Source organism: Doryrhamphus excisus, chromosome 14 (genome assembly GCF_030265055.1).
Source record: "Doryrhamphus excisus isolate RoL2022-K1 chromosome 14, RoL_Dexc_1.0, whole genome shotgun sequence".
NCBI classification, from domain to species: domain Eukaryota; kingdom Metazoa; phylum Chordata; class Actinopteri; order Syngnathiformes; family Syngnathidae; genus Doryrhamphus; species Doryrhamphus excisus.
Genome location: NC_080479.1, coordinates 9,820,442 through 9,835,187, shown reverse-complemented (window position 1 = coordinate 9,835,187; position 14,746 = coordinate 9,820,442). Strand labels below are relative to the sequence as shown.

General features: G+C 42.9%; 2 protein-coding genes across 5 annotated transcripts in view; both read left to right on the top strand.

Annotated features, from left to right (window-relative positions):
• Positions 1 to 2,374, top strand: part of LOC131101465 (CMP-N-acetylneuraminate-beta-galactosamide-alpha-2,3-sialyltransferase 1-like) — a 67,942-nt gene extending 65,568 nt beyond the window's left edge. The window contains exons 11-13 of the mRNA XM_058046659.1: positions 95 to 140; positions 1,210 to 1,329; positions 1,404 to 2,374. Coding sequence (XP_057902642.1) covers positions 95 to 140; positions 1,210 to 1,329; positions 1,404 to 1,577 — 340 coding nt within the window. The 3' untranslated portion in view covers positions 1,578 to 2,374. The remainder of the gene's footprint in view (positions 1 to 94; positions 141 to 1,209; positions 1,330 to 1,403) is intronic.
• A 170-nt stretch (positions 2,375 to 2,544) lies between these two features.
• Positions 2,545 to 14,746, top strand: cpsf1 (cleavage and polyadenylation specific factor 1). 4 transcript variants are annotated; one of them, XM_058047500.1, is made up of 38 exons: positions 2,545 to 2,642; positions 3,942 to 4,107; positions 4,171 to 4,198; positions 4,278 to 4,411; positions 4,489 to 4,569; positions 4,661 to 4,812; positions 4,877 to 5,023; positions 5,108 to 5,247; positions 5,327 to 5,437; positions 5,514 to 5,607; positions 6,261 to 6,348; positions 6,472 to 6,615; positions 6,683 to 6,734; positions 6,812 to 6,885; positions 7,266 to 7,340; positions 7,425 to 7,505; positions 7,752 to 7,841; positions 7,909 to 8,100; positions 8,182 to 8,323; positions 8,387 to 8,565; positions 8,917 to 9,056; positions 9,116 to 9,296; positions 9,375 to 9,581; positions 9,657 to 9,746; positions 9,813 to 9,956; positions 10,025 to 10,177; positions 10,253 to 10,369; positions 10,459 to 10,549; positions 12,038 to 12,122; positions 12,692 to 12,833; positions 12,920 to 13,072; positions 13,153 to 13,329; positions 13,508 to 13,574; positions 13,654 to 13,701; positions 13,771 to 13,926; positions 13,998 to 14,127; positions 14,204 to 14,342; positions 14,589 to 14,746. In XM_058047500.1, the coding sequence occupies exons 1-38, from the start codon at positions 2,551 to 2,553 to the stop codon at positions 14,634 to 14,636; spliced, it is 4,530 nt and encodes a 1,509-aa protein (XP_057903483.1). In that variant the 5' UTR covers positions 2,545 to 2,550; the 3' UTR covers positions 14,637 to 14,746. The 4 variants fall into 4 exon arrangements, with proteins under 4 accessions (XP_057903483.1, XP_057903484.1, XP_057903486.1 ...); XM_058047501.1 differs by having other exon boundaries at positions 2,622 to 2,642; positions 3,945 to 4,107; XM_058047503.1 differs by lacking the exon at positions 2,545 to 2,642 and adding an exon at positions 3,289 to 3,481 and having other exon boundaries at positions 3,945 to 4,107.

Below are 14,746 nucleotides of genomic sequence, written 5' to 3'. Positions count from 1 at the left end.
ACAGGATCTGCTGATGATAAAATGGAATGTATGATTGTTATGGAGCATGTAAAGACACAACACACTAAGCCGCTTCTGTTGTCTCTCCCTGCAGCACCTATGTCCCCGTTATGTCTAGGATAAAGGCCAACAAAGATAAGGTAATGTAGAATTTTAGATTTGATTTTAGACTGTATGGTCATATGACCTCGTACTTCAGTAAGAGGTACATTATTTAAAAAATATATATTATGGAAAGCAGGAAGTGAACAAATTACACTTAATAACAGTTACTGATTGTAAAAGTACCAGATGGAAGGGTAGGATTTAATAAGCTTTGCATCTTCCTACTCCTTTTGGACATGTGGAACTGTGAACTGATTATGGGATGCACTCAATTGTAATCTGATGCATGTTCAAATGAAATAAAACCATTACCATTAGATTTCATATCAAATCAAGATCCACACACAACAATGCAGCAGCTTTTCATTTATTATATTTTCATTCATTTATTAGTTAGTGTGAAAAGAATATGATACTCAAAGCCAACAGTTTTGTAGTGAAGACGTACCACAGGTAATAAGGAGATGAAAATAATTGAGAACCATTGGACTTATAGGTTATCACAGGGCTGATACTGACACTTGGGGGCATGATACCTGGCCTGATACCAGACAAACCATGTGATGATCTTATTATCACGTACTATTTAATCAAAAGACCATTTTGTTTCCAGAAAATGTTCAGTTTATTACATGTATTATATCTAAACAGTGGAAACACAGTAATTGCAAAAATATATCAATAGTCTTATCTTATCAATGTTTGACAATTAAAGTTCCATTAATCAAGTTTGGGTTTTTTGGTGACTGGAGAAGCACTAGGAATATTTATAGTTACAGTGACATTTCCTGTCACATGCGCAGAGTTTAGAAAGTTAAGCCCAGGAGCCCACTTCATGACCTGGGCTTGTGCGCTGTTCTCTGATTGGTTGTTTCACGGGCACGATACCAGAGCAGCGCGCTCTGAGTGGACAGCTACGGGGGCTGATACTGGACATGGTTAAACTCTATATTTTATCAGTATCACTGCCCTGGGCTTTGACACAGTATCATTTGGGCCTTTTCCCGTATCATTCATGGGCGCTTTCTAGGGTACAGGGCCAATTAATACTATAGTATGTGATAATATAGTAATATTAGTAACAGCAGTGTGTATATTCTGCAGGTGTTGATTTACAACCCGACCTTTTTTAAGTACGTCTATGAGTCTTGGCTTGAGGGGCACGGACGCTACCCTTCCACCGGCTTCCTCAGCTTGATGCTGGCTATCCACATATGTGATGAGGTAACATGCACCACCACTGAACTGATGCTTTTTAGCACAATTTTTAGCATCATTTCTGTGCACTTTGATTCCAGGTGAATGTGTTTGGATTTGGTGCAGACCAGTATGGCAACTGGCACCACTACTGGGAGGACAATCTTCTTGCCGGCGCTTTTCGACACACGGGTGTCCATGATGGAGATTTTGAATATAACGTCACACAGCTTTTGGCAGACAAACACAAAATCCGAATGTTTAAAGGTAGATGATGCCAGGGATCAGGTGTGCTGTTGGATGACCACAAACTAAACCAGGGAAAAAGTTCCCATTTAGTGGATTAGCAGGGAATGTTTTATTGTTTCTCTTTGTCTGTTTTGACAGGTTAATATTTTTGCCTCCATGTCAGAATGTGTTCCTACATCCCACAACTACCTAATAAGATGCAAACCAATCAAAAACCTAATGCTCCATTTTACAGATTTGTTTAGAATTGTCATTTTTGTATGTGTTTGGTTGCTTTACCTGCTGTAAATACCACTTAAATCAACTGTAAAGTACAGTCTGTGGCATCCAAAATCAAACTACCACTGCTATTCATCGGTGGTACAACAAGGGCAGCATATCAAATGTCTATTGCAGTATGAATTAAAAAGAGCTTTGTTTAAGTGTTGACGGAATGAATGTAGCTCTTTGTCAAAGGTATTAGTAGAATTGAGTATAATCTGTCACCAAAATCAAGTGCCTTATCGATCAAGTCAATTTTTTGCATGTCTGTGAGACAACTTCATGAAAAGTGCCTTTATGAGTTTAATTTGCATTTTTTTCTTTGCCATTGAATTAAAACTGCATTCTAGCCATGTGATTCTCCTATTATTGTGTCCAATGGTTGCATACTAGACGATCATATTGTTACATTATGCTGCACGTGCCTTAAAACATTGCGATATTTGCTGTATTTTTCACGAGAGCACTGTTTGTGACACAAACTTTGTGTGCTGCTGCCATTGCATGGCAACAGTGCCACCACCTGGACAAGAACTGCAACGCCACCTCTTCGGTAATCACCTGTTGAAGTGGACTTCACATTTTTTGCAATAATTTAAACAATGACAATGACGGTTTAAATGATACATGTGATTTCGACTAAAATAATAATAAAAATATTTTACTGTTGAAGACTAATATGACATTCAACTATGTGACAGTGAATAAAACGCATGTCGCTTGAATGTGACGTCACGCATGTTATTGCCCTTAAACAAGTCAGGCTCAACTGAACACAATTTTTGTTTGTTTCTTTCGGCTTTGATTAATGAAAATGAATATAAGTACCGGTAAGTTTAATTTTAAACGTATTGTATATCTTTTGTGGCCACATTTATGGTAATTACTAATTAACTAAAGCTCGACCAATAATGTTTAGATCACCATTCACTTCGTGGTTATAGGGAAACTAACTATCTTTCCGTTATTTAGCAAAGTAATAATGACCTTAAAGTTGTTAAAACGTATTTGATAATGTTTTTACAGACCACATTGCATTTTAGTGTGAGACACGCAACAATTCAGTCAGTTGATGATAAATAGTCCATTAACTCTGATTGATAACAATGCCAGTGGAACACTTAAGTTACAGTACCTTGTATTTGTGCGTGTATAATTACAATAGGTTTGCATCTAATTGAATATAGTATGTGCCTTCAATAAAGATAGGGAAACACTGCTTCTTAAACTACTTTTTAAACTGTAAAAGCACTAGTCATAGTTTCACCGCGCGCAAACCTTCGCTGCAGGGACACCGTGACATTTACATTAGCCGCTGGACATAAACGAAAAGACGTGTAATTGGAAAGAAATCACGAGGATGTTTATGGTGTTATCAAGAGGTATAGCAAACATAACAATAGAGTGCCATCCATTTTTATTTGTAGTGAGGTTTTTAAAAAAATATGATATACTATTGATATCCAGAGGGTGGCGGTAGTGCACCAACATAGTCCGCATCCGACCTTAAACGACAAAGAAGAAGAAAATAAGCAGCGAAGCAGCAGCAACACCAGACGCAATTACAATTGAATGGCCACTAAATTGGCTCTAACCTCCATATGTGTGAAATGCTGAATGAACAGAGAGACGACAAGCCTTCCTCATTTCGCTAGTGTGTTGAAGATAGGTACGTTTGATGTTTTAATTCACAACATTTTTATAAAAGTAGTCGACTGCAGTCAGCAGCATCATGCTATGCTAGCTTGTGCTGCTACCTGTGCCGCTATCTTATACTGCTAACTTTTGAATTTAGTTGATTTCTTACAAATTACACTTTGCGAGTAGAGACACAAACATTAGCTGACCTCCTATATAAGAATCGTGTTTTTAAAGTCATATTTGGTCATTGAGTGGCAGCGACACACCATTTATCAGTTGTATGCTAGCATCAGGGAGGTCGGACTAATATATGGCTAGTAAAGTACAGTGTTGCCATTTAATTCTACAGTGTTTGTATTCGTATAATGTTAGGCAGCATGATATCTGGTGACCTTTAGGAACGTCACGTTGAATTCTACATCATTGGCCAAGTTCTGAATATGTTCTGATGATTAAGACGTGTGTATTTATATGTATGTTGTGGTTAGAAGCTGCGGGCAACCTGCCGAGATGTACGCTGTGCACAGGCAAGCCCACACGCCCACCTCTGTGGAGTTTTCCGTCTACTGCAACTTCATTTCCAGCAAGGAGAAGAATCTAGTCGTTGCCGGGACGTCTCAGCTGTTCGTCTACAGGATTATCCACGACGTGGAGGTATTTGCACTCATTTCATCAGAAAACTGAAAGAGTAATCTAACGGGTCATGCGTGTTTGCAGAGTACATCAAAGGCAGACAAGCCCTCAGGTATGTCCAGATATTGTTATTGAAATGAAAATCGTACCTTACTATAAATTAATTTGTGGTGGCACTTTTTTTTTTTTAGATGGAAAAGCTCGCAAGGAGAAGCTGGAGCAAGTGGCCAGCTTTTCGCTCTTTGGTAATGTCATGTCCATGGCCAGCGTGCAGCTTGTAGGAGCCAGCAGGGATGCGCTCCTCCTCAGTTTTAAAGATGCCAAGGTCTAAGCAGTGCACAGCCTAATGAAAATCAACAAAAGGATTTGGATGTCTTTACATTTGTCCATGTTTCTCACCAGTTGTCTGTGGTGGAGTACGACCCAGGGACACATGACCTCAAGACCCTGTCCCTGCACTATTTTGAGGAGCCAGAACTTAGAGTATGTACAATGTAAAAACTCATACAATTAACATTTATTTATACATCGGTACAAAAACCTGATGAGTCTTCCTTTAAAAAAAAAATACCAGGATGGTTTTGTACAGAATGTACACATTCCTATTGTCCGTGTGGATCCGGAGAATCGCTGTGCTGTGATGCTCGTCTATGGCACCAAACTGGTGGTGCTGCCCTTCCGGAAGGACACGCTAACTGACGAGCAGGAGGGTGGGGTCGGAGATGGGTGAGTGCTTACACCGCGAGTGTAAATCCATCGTTTATACAACAACGTGTGACCTTCCCTGCAGACCTAAATCCAGCTTCCTGCCGAGTTACATCATCGACGTCCGCGAGCTGGACGAGAAGCTGCTAAACATCATCGACATGAAGTTCCTCCACGGCTACTACGAATCAACGTTGCTCATCCTGTTTGAGCCCAACCAAACGTGGCCCGGGTCCGTGCCTCACGCCACCGACTGCCATGACACAGATTGATGGCAGGTTTTTAAAATGATCTCCTTTTATCCCCTCCCTTCCAGACGTGTCGCCGTGCGTCAGGACACATGCAGCATTGTCGCCATCTCTCTCAACATCATGCAGAAGGTCCATCCTGTCATCTGGTCACTGAGCAATCTGCCATTTGACTGCACGCAAGTCATGGCGGTTCCTAAGCCAATTGGTGAGCGTCTTTCTTTTCTCCAGGATAATTTGTATATTTTTTTGAAGATATTTTAAATAGTATTCACTATTTTTTGTAGGTGGTGTGGTGGTTTTTGCTGTGAACTCTTTGTTGTATCTGAACCAGAGTGTTCCACCCTACGGAGTGTCCCTTAATTCCCAAACAAACGGGACCACAGCTTTCCCTCTGCGTAAGCATCAGACTGAACGACCACATGCTTCTTCCAGTACATTTTACCTGTGTGACATGCGTTTCTTCTTTCTCAGGCATACAAGAGGAGGTGAAGATCACCTTGGACTGCTCTCAGTCTGACTTTATCGCCCATGACAAGATGGTTATCTCTTTGAAAGGAGGAGAAATGTGAGTATCGTAAATTCTGATGTATAAGCTGCTACTTTTTTCTTACATGTTGAAACCTGTAGGTAATTTATGGCATCTGTTATACTTCAGAAGTACTAGTAATCTTTTAAATACTGTGCCCCTGACTAGTCAGTGAGGAAACAGTAGCTCTGCCTTTAGCAGGAGCCAATCACAAGCTGCAAAGGATCTCACAAGCTCTGGCACCCATGGCAGTCGTTGGCCAAAGAACTGCTCTGTTGGGTACAATGCATTAAGGGAATAACTTGAAATAGCAGTTTTTTTATTGTTAACTCTTATTGGTACTTGTCAAGTATATTTCCTAGCTACCTTTTGTGTTAAGTTGCTGTGTGATGATTTTAGCATTTGTTGTAAGATGGTATCGTGAGTATATTGAGTAAAGACCTCCTGTGATTTCTGATGGGTTGACAAGAGTTTTCTCAAAGATGGTTGGCTCCTGTCAAATAAATAGCTACCTGGTCCTCGTGGACTTGTGCACTCCACAATATGTAATTTTATAACAATATTACATATGGCTTATACATGTACAAATCTATTTTTCTCTCCAAATTTAGTGGGTGCATCTTAAACACTGGTGTGATGTTATATAACAATGCTAATACAGATGTCTTTTCCTGTCTTTTCATTTTCTGCAGTTACGTTTTGACTCTAATCACCGATGGCATGAGGAGCGTCCGGGACTTCCATTTTGACAAAGCAGCCGCCAGCGTCCTCACAACCTGTGTAAGCTAGACTAGCTGGCGTTATTTTTATATTTTTTTGTTTAATAATAATAACAATAATAATATATATTTTTTTGTTTGTTTAAGCTGACCCAGTCCTTGATTCATATGTTTCCCACCTCAGATGGTCACCATGGAGCCCGGCTACCTTTTCCTCGGGTCCCGCCTAGGCAACTCCCTGCTGCTGAAGTACACAGAGAAGCTACAGGAGACGCCGCTGGACGAGGTGAATGAAAAACAGGACAAAGAGAAAGACAAGGACAAACAGGTGAACATGTGTGATGATCACCTGCATGTGGTTGTCTTTTTCCTAAACAATGGCGTATACGTTTTAGGAGGAGCCACCAAGCAAAAAGAAGAGAGTGGAATGCTCCACCAACTGGACCGGTATGTTTGAGAAGCCTGATCTCTGCTTCTCACTGTCACATTTGTTTCATCGCTGTGCTTCTTGCCCCCTTTAACAGATGAGGTGGATGAGATCGAAGTTTATGGAAGCGAAGCCCAGTCAGGCACCCAGCTGGCCACATACTCATTTGAGGTAACAAACAAACAAACAACCTAAAGAATATGAAGTTCTTAAGGGTGGACAAAATCCCTTCCTTCAGGGTACATATCTTAGCTGCATATTAACCAAGCTACAGCGACATTGTTGTTGTTGTTGTTATTATTATTATTAAAATTTTCATGCCGAAGAACTACATTCCTGATGTAGTGACACCTCGCCACACCACACCAGCTAGCGACAAGCTGGCTAACAACTAGCTTCACCACACACAGTGTGCGGGCGTCTGACCTGATGTTACAGTATGATGACAACCAAGTTTTTTCGACATTTTCCCATTGTTTGTATGTTCTAATTTGGAGGTAGCAGTGCATTTGTATTTTTTTTTTATTAAAGGTCATGAATTGTTTCTACAGGTGTGTGACAGCATACTGAATATTGGACCGTGTGCCAATGCCTCCATGGGTGAACCCGCCTTCCTATCAGAAGAGGTAGATATACTCAAAAATCCAAATGAATATACTTAAATTTGTCACCAATTCAGGCTTAAAGCAAAACTCTGCTCCTACCCACAGTTCCAGGGCAACCCAGAGCCTGACCTAGAAGTGGTGGTGTGCTCCGGCTTCGGCAAGAACGGGGCGCTGTCGGTACTGCAGGTATATATGTGTGCATGGTTCTGAAAGTCTGCACCATCCTAAAAACCTGTGGTCGCGAGGCCCGTCTATCACAGGATCAATGTTGGTGCTACAGTGAATTCTGGGTCTACCAGGGCTCTCAGAGATGGACGGAGTAGCCTGTAAACAACTCAGATACATTTCTTGTGTTATTGTCTGCTGTACTTGTACACGGTATCTTGCATAATTTAGTACAACGGTCACAATTTTGCTTTGCTTTGTTACCAGAGGAGCATCAGACCCCAAGTAGTCACCACGTTTGAGTTGCCAGGGTGCCACGACATGTGGACCGTCATCTCATGTGAAGCCAAAGAAAAAGTACTGTTTTGTTGTTACCAAATCAGCGTACCTTGCTTTTTTTTTTGCAAGTTTGTTGTCATTCCAGGCAGGTCAGAGTGAGGAATCGGACGAAGGCGGTGAGAAGGAGACGGGTGAGGACAAGGAAGAGGGAGATGAAGCTAAGGATAAGGATAAGGAGGAAGGGAAGAAGAAAGAGGAGGAGCAAAAAGAAGCACCGCTGGAAGATGACTCTAAGACGCACGGTTTTCTAATTTTGAGCCGAGAGGATTCAACAATGGTTGGCGGCCATTTTTTCCACTTTATTGGCATCTTGTGGTATTTCTTATCAACCATAACTGACCCCTGTGTTGCACTGTAGATCCTACAGACAGGCCAGGAGATCATGGAGCTGGACACTAGTGGGTTTGCCACTCAGGGACCTACTGTGTTTGCCGGCAACATTGGTGACAACAAATACATCATCCAAGTCTCTCCCATGGGAATTCGGCTGCTAGAAGGAGGTAAACCAAAATGATCATTGAAAAAAAAAAAATGAGTTGCTTCTGACCAGCTTCTTTCTCCAGTGACGCAGCTCCACTTCATCCCAGTGGACCTGGGTTCTCCCATCGTGCACTGCTCTGTGGCGGACCCATTTGTGGTCATCATGACCGCTGAGGGAGCGGTCACCATGTTTGTACTGAAGACGGACTCTTACATGGGGAAGACGCAGCGTCTGTCTCTGCAGAAACCACAGATTGTCATGGTGAGGAACCCAACTTATTATCCTAGGACAGCTTTCATTGTTAAAGCACGCCCCCTGCTGGCTAAACTGAAAATCTTCACTATATGCAGAGCTCTGAAGTTAGATGTTCATTAAAAAAATGTTCAATTGTAATTGTTCCTTGCAGAACTCTTGTTGTGCAGCTAAATAATCAAAATATTAGGAACAGCTCACCGTATGATGCACTTCTACAAGCACTAGAATATATATCTCGTTAAACTAATAGCACTCAGCTCTTGGTGTCATTGGCTCTCATTACACCTAATGAAGCGTATCGCAAATGTCCAGATGTCATTCAGTTTCTTGGAAAGTTTTAAATTGTCTCCCATCAAGCAACCCCGGGTGATAGCACTGTGTGCGTACCGAGACGTGAGCGGAATGTTCACCACGGAGAACAGAGTGAGCTGTCCTGTCTTAGAGGACACAAACATGAAGAGTTTGTCTGAAGTGGAGACAGTCATTCATGATCTCAGGTAAGAACTGCTTTATTATTATGTTTTGATAATATAAATGATGGCAAATGCTTGTACAGTAACACAGTGGATGATGAGGAGGAAATGTTATATGGAGACTCAACTGCGAGCACAGCGCCCCCTAAGGAGGAAATCAATCGTACTTCTGGACAAGCAGCGTCCTCTGGAAATGATGGAGTCCCCGTCAAAGCTGAGCCCACCCACTGGTGTATTATTGTGCGCGAAAATGGCGTCATGGAGGTAAATGATCACACGTGACCTGATTGCAATGTCATATTTATTATACACATTCCACATCAACTCTGCCTTTATAATCAGATATACCAGCTGCCAGACTGGAGGTTGGTCTTCCTGGTGAAGAACTTTCCCGTTGGTCAGAGGGTGCTGGTGGACAGCTCCTCCGGCCAGTCAGCAACGCAGGGTGAAGGCAAAAAAGAAGAAGTGACTCGTCAGGGAGACATCCCAGTAGTCAAGGAGGTGACTTTGGTTTCGCTTGGCAACAATCATAGTCGACCATATTTACTGGTGAGTTACTCCTCCTCTATAGCTGTGCCTCCCCTTCGCATCACTTCTTAATTCACACATGCTCTCATTTCTCAGGTCCACGTGGAACAAGAGCTCCTCATCTATGAAGCGTTCCCTTATGATCAGCAGCAACCTCAGAATAACCTCAAAGTGCGCTTCAAAAAGGTACGATTGCAATCAGACGAGGGATGGATTTTAGATGATACTCATCGTAAGCTCTGCCCTTCACAGGTGCCCCACAACATTAACTTCCGAGAGAAGCGCTCAAAGCTAAAGAAGGACAGGAAGCCTGAAGGAGGAGTCCCTGACGATGTGCCGGCCAAAAGTCGTAGTGCAAGGTTCAGATACTTTGAGGACATCTCTGGATACTCGGGGGTAAAAAGTTCATTCAACAATATTTCCTCTGTAATTACTGCAGTGTTAATTTGCTATATACTTCTCAGGTGTTCATCTGTGGGCCCTCCCCTCATTGGATGCTGGTCACCTCTCGCGGTGCCTTGAGACTTCATCCGATGACTATCGATGGCACCATTGAGTCCTTCTCTCCCTTCCATAACATCAACTGCCCCAAAGGCTTCCTCTACTTCAACAAACAGGTAAGCATGTGACGCGTACGTGCTTCTAAGTCACTTAAACAATGCGTCACTGTGGGTGTTTAAATTTGCCTGCAGGGTGAACTGAGGATCAGCGTCCTCCCCACGTACTTGTCCTATGACGCTCCATGGCCGGTGAGAAAGATCCCACTGAGGTGCACCGTCCACTACGTCTCCTACCATGTGGAATCCAAGGCAGGGGCCCCCCCCACTCAGGAAATGTCAGCCATCGTCTCTGATGTGACATTAATCTTAATGAGGTATTCTGGTGTCTTCCACTGTAGGTGTATGCTGTGTGCACCAGTGTGAAAGAGCCATGTACACGGATCCCCAGGATGACGGGAGAGGAGAAGGAGTATGAAATCATCGAACGAGGTGACGAATGAACAGACATACTGTATGTTCTAACCCACTGTAAATACTTGCCACTAGTGATGGCGAGATGAAGCTTTGAACCATTTCAGTCAACTGGTTCGAGAATTGGTTTATTTCTTGAAGCTTCATTTGCACACGAAACCACCTGCTGGCCTTGGATACAATTACAGGTGGCTGTACCTTCATGTGTGATGCATTGAATGCTGATCTGTTTTGGCTCTTGAAAATGGTCATGTACTACAAAAAATGGTATAATCAAATGACTATCAACAATATGTGGGAAAAAATATCCAGTATATATAAAATGCTGAATGTTTTCTTGTCCATAAATGCTTCCGGTATCATGTGATTATGGCTAGCTTCATCATGGTTTTATGTCACCTGGCATGGCCTCAGTGAAAGTTCCTGTGTAACTAGGAAGATGTATGAAGATGTATTCTTGTGTAACTTGGACAGAACGTGGGAGATTTAATTGATTTTTATTCAGTAATATTTTTTTCTTAACAATTTTTGGTTTGAGGCGATTCCTCTTTTTGATACAACATCTCTACTATGCTTTAGGGTTGTGTATCTTTGACAACCATATCAACAAGGGCCTCACCCAGCTCTTGTTTTCTTGTGGCTGATAAAGACGTGCAATCTTTCATTTGCACAATGAATATAAGTCAACCCGAAATATTTGTGTTAGTAATACTGTGATATATATATATATTATATATAGTAATATTAACTTTACCGTGGAGGGGTGAAGGTCCAGTTTCATCTTTATGTTCATGAAAGGCACGGTAATGCCTTAACATGGATCTGGTGTTATTATTGTACCCCAACTCCTTGAAACACAATAAGCACATCACCTTTCAATAACAGTGAAAATACAGGTTTTGAAATGCAAACATACCATTTATTAATAGTGTTGGATTTGGCTTATTTATTCAGTCTGATCAAGTCAAAATGTTCCCACACAGGAGAAATGTTCCTCTTTCTAGCTGGCTCCATATCTTCTCTCTCTGACCAGAGAGATAACGTAACCGCACTAACCAAACCCTCCAAACCATCCACAAACACTATGAACACGCTCAACTGACAAAACTCCTGACAAAACAAAACCCCACATTTTAATGTCTAAGCCTGAGGGGTTTATATCGCTGAGTGACAGGCAAACACCGCGGCAAATTCTGAACCACTACCTGAATCCGTCACATGGTACAGCCTGGCAGCGAGGCTTCGGACGTCATCAATTCCGGCCCCTCCCCCCAATGAATCAAGCCTCGGTACACGCTTCGTGGAAGCGCCCACTCGATTACTCAACACACGCTTTGAAGCCCCGGCACCTCTTGTAACATCACTACTTGCCACAACATTAGGTGCACCAATTGTACGTAGGGGTACTTAATGAAGTGGCCAGTGCTAATTTCCAAATTACTACACGGACCCCATGTTGTCTTTCCTATTGACTGTTTCACAAGAAGTGCTTTTGTTGCTTTGCAGATGAACGCTACATTAACCCTCAACAGGAGAGGTTTTCCATCCAGCTCATCTCTCCCGTCAGCTGGGAGACAATTCCCAACACACGGTAAAGTCCATAGAAATGTAGAATTTCTAACGAGTGGATGTGTCTTGGCCAAAATCTAGCTATGACGCTGGAATGTACAATTTTTAAAAGGGGGACACACTATTTCTGTAGCTTTAACGCTCATGAGTTGTGTTTGTCCATGCCTGTCTGTGTGTGTTTGTCTCTAAGAAGCGCTACCGTGTACTATATCTGCTTTTTATTTTCTACACTAACTGTACATTTGTCCAATGTCAACATGACATTAAGGAGTGGGACAGGAGGACATTATACGCTAATAACACTATCATAGCTGTGTGAGCTGATTAATGGCTTGTTGGCCCAGCTCCAGTCTGCATTTTAAGAATGATCTCAAAGCCAGAGGAAGTTGTTGTTGTTGGAGTGTCTCCTCTCAAAAGTGTGGCAAATAAATGAAGGCGATGATAGACATTTCTCAGGTTTGGTGCTAATAAAAAGGATGTAGGCACAAATTATTAGAAAGTCCAGTTTGCATCATTGGGAATGGAGTGCTTACCATATGTCATACAGTACATGCTCTATCTCAGTTGTTGACCTTTTTGTCTCTGAACCAGGATCGACCTGGAGGAGTGGGAGCATGTGACCTGCATGAAGACGGTGGCCCTGAGGAGTCAGGAGACAGTGTCAGGCCTAAAGGGCTACATCGCCGCTGGGACCTGCGTCATGCAGGGGGAGGAGGTCACCTGCAGGGGGAGAGTGAGCAGCACTCTGTGATGCAATTTTTCAAAGGAGCAGTGTGTCACCTAAAATAATAAATTTTCCGTGTTTTTTTTTTTTTTAAGATATTGATCCTGGATGTGATTGAAGTGGTGCCTGAGCCGGGTCAGCCTCTCACCAAGAACAAGTTCAAAGTGCTATATGAGAAAGAGCAGAAAGGACCTGTGACGGCGCTGTGTCACTGCAGCGGATACTTGGTGTCAGCCATCGGACAGAAGGTATCTCCTTGGTAGAAGCACACGTGTGGGGAAAGTTCTGCCATTTCCCTGCAGTTACGCATGGTGTCACATTCTTGTAGATCTTCTTGTGGGTCCTGAAGGACAACGATCTGACGGGCATGGCCTTCATAGACACGCAGCTCCACATCCACCAGATGTTCAGCATCAAGAATTTCATCCTGGCCGCTGACCTGATGAAGAGCATCTCGCTGCTGCGGTACCAGGAGTCGAGCAAGACGCTGTCACTCGTCAGTAGGGTGAGCACCAATCAGCAGAGCACCCCTCTCATAGAAGACCTTCCACAAACGGCAGATTTCACACTTTCCAGTCAGAAGTGCCTAGTTGATGAGAATGTTGAAGGCAGCAGCACTGACAGTAGAGGATCGTTCTGAGTCATCTTTGATGGCATTGGGTTTCTTTTTGTTTTGGGAACAGGATGCAAAGCCCTTGGAAGTGTACAGCATTGAGTTCATGGTGGATAACAACCAGCTTGGATTCCTGGGTAAATATAACGATGCCATTCAGGAAAGGGAGAGAAAAAAAATCCACCTTTTACATTGTTACCAATGATTTCCTTCCAGTGTCTGATCGAGACAGGAACCTGTACGTCTACATGTATTTACCTGAAGGTAGGTCATGTTGTTGCCTGCAAAGGTCAGCAGCCAATTACACAGGTCTGTTGTTGTTTGTGCTTGCAGCTAAGGAGAGTATCGGAGGTATGCGCCTGTTGAGGCGTGCAGACTTCAACGTTGGCTCGCACGTCAACACATTCTGGCGCATGCCCTGCAGAGGAGCTATGGACACCAGCACCCGGAAGTCTCTCACTTGGGACAACAAGCACATCACGTGGTTTGGTGAGTGTCCGTCCTCCCCTAAAAGCAGAACCTGTCTCCAATTTTTCCATAATGCTTGCCTGTTTCCATAGCAACACTGGATGGAGGAATAGGGCTTCTCCTCCCCATGCAGGAGAAGACATATCGCCGTCTTCTCATGTTGCAGAATGCTCTCAACACCATGTTGCCTCATCACGCCGGGCTGAACCCCAAAGCATTCAGGTTCCATCAGCTCACAATGCAATATTTATCACAACACTGGAAAGTCATTTCTTACAAACGCATGTCCGTACTCCAGGATGCTGCACTGTGACCGACGAGGCCTGCAGAATGCTGTGAGAAATATCCTGGATGGAGAACTCCTCAACAAGTACTTGTATCTCAGCACGATGGAGCGCAGTGAGCTGGCAAAGAAGATCGGTACCACTCAAGATATTGTAAGGAACCAACATGCCAGTGTTTTACATTTTTAGTAACATTAGCTGTGCACGTTAGTGGTTGTTGTCAGTCTGTACGTGCCCTGCAATTGGCTGGCAGCCAGTGAACCCTGCCTCTCGCACAATCAGCTGGGATGGGCTCCAGCTTACCTGTGACGCCAATGAGGACGAGCACTATAGAAAGTGGATTGGATATTTTCTTATTATTCTTATTGCTAATTGTTTTCCTTTTTGATTCCTCTTCAGATCTTGGATGACCTTCTGGAAATGGACAGAGTAACAGCTCATTTCTAAGAGCCACATTCCCATATTTCGTCTCGTTTTATATTCGATTTGCTATGCCCATCTTTGTGGAAAACCTCTAGATTTTGTTTAAAAAAAGGTCAGTAAATGAAATACAAAAA

Bases quoted from the DNA above. Each gene is read 5' to 3' on its own strand.
- cpsf1 (XM_058047500.1), top strand. From the start codon at position 2,551: ATGTTATTGCCCTTAAACAAGTCAGGCTCAACTGAACACAATTTTTGT. The intron at 5,024-5,107 runs GTCCGTGCCTCA...CCTCCCTTCCAG, and splicing joins CCCAACCAAACGTGGCCCGG to ACGTGTCGCCGTGCGTCAGG. The intron at 8,324-8,386 runs GTAAACCAAAAT...TTCTTTCTCCAG, and splicing joins AATTCGGCTGCTAGAAGGAG to TGACGCAGCTCCACTTCATC.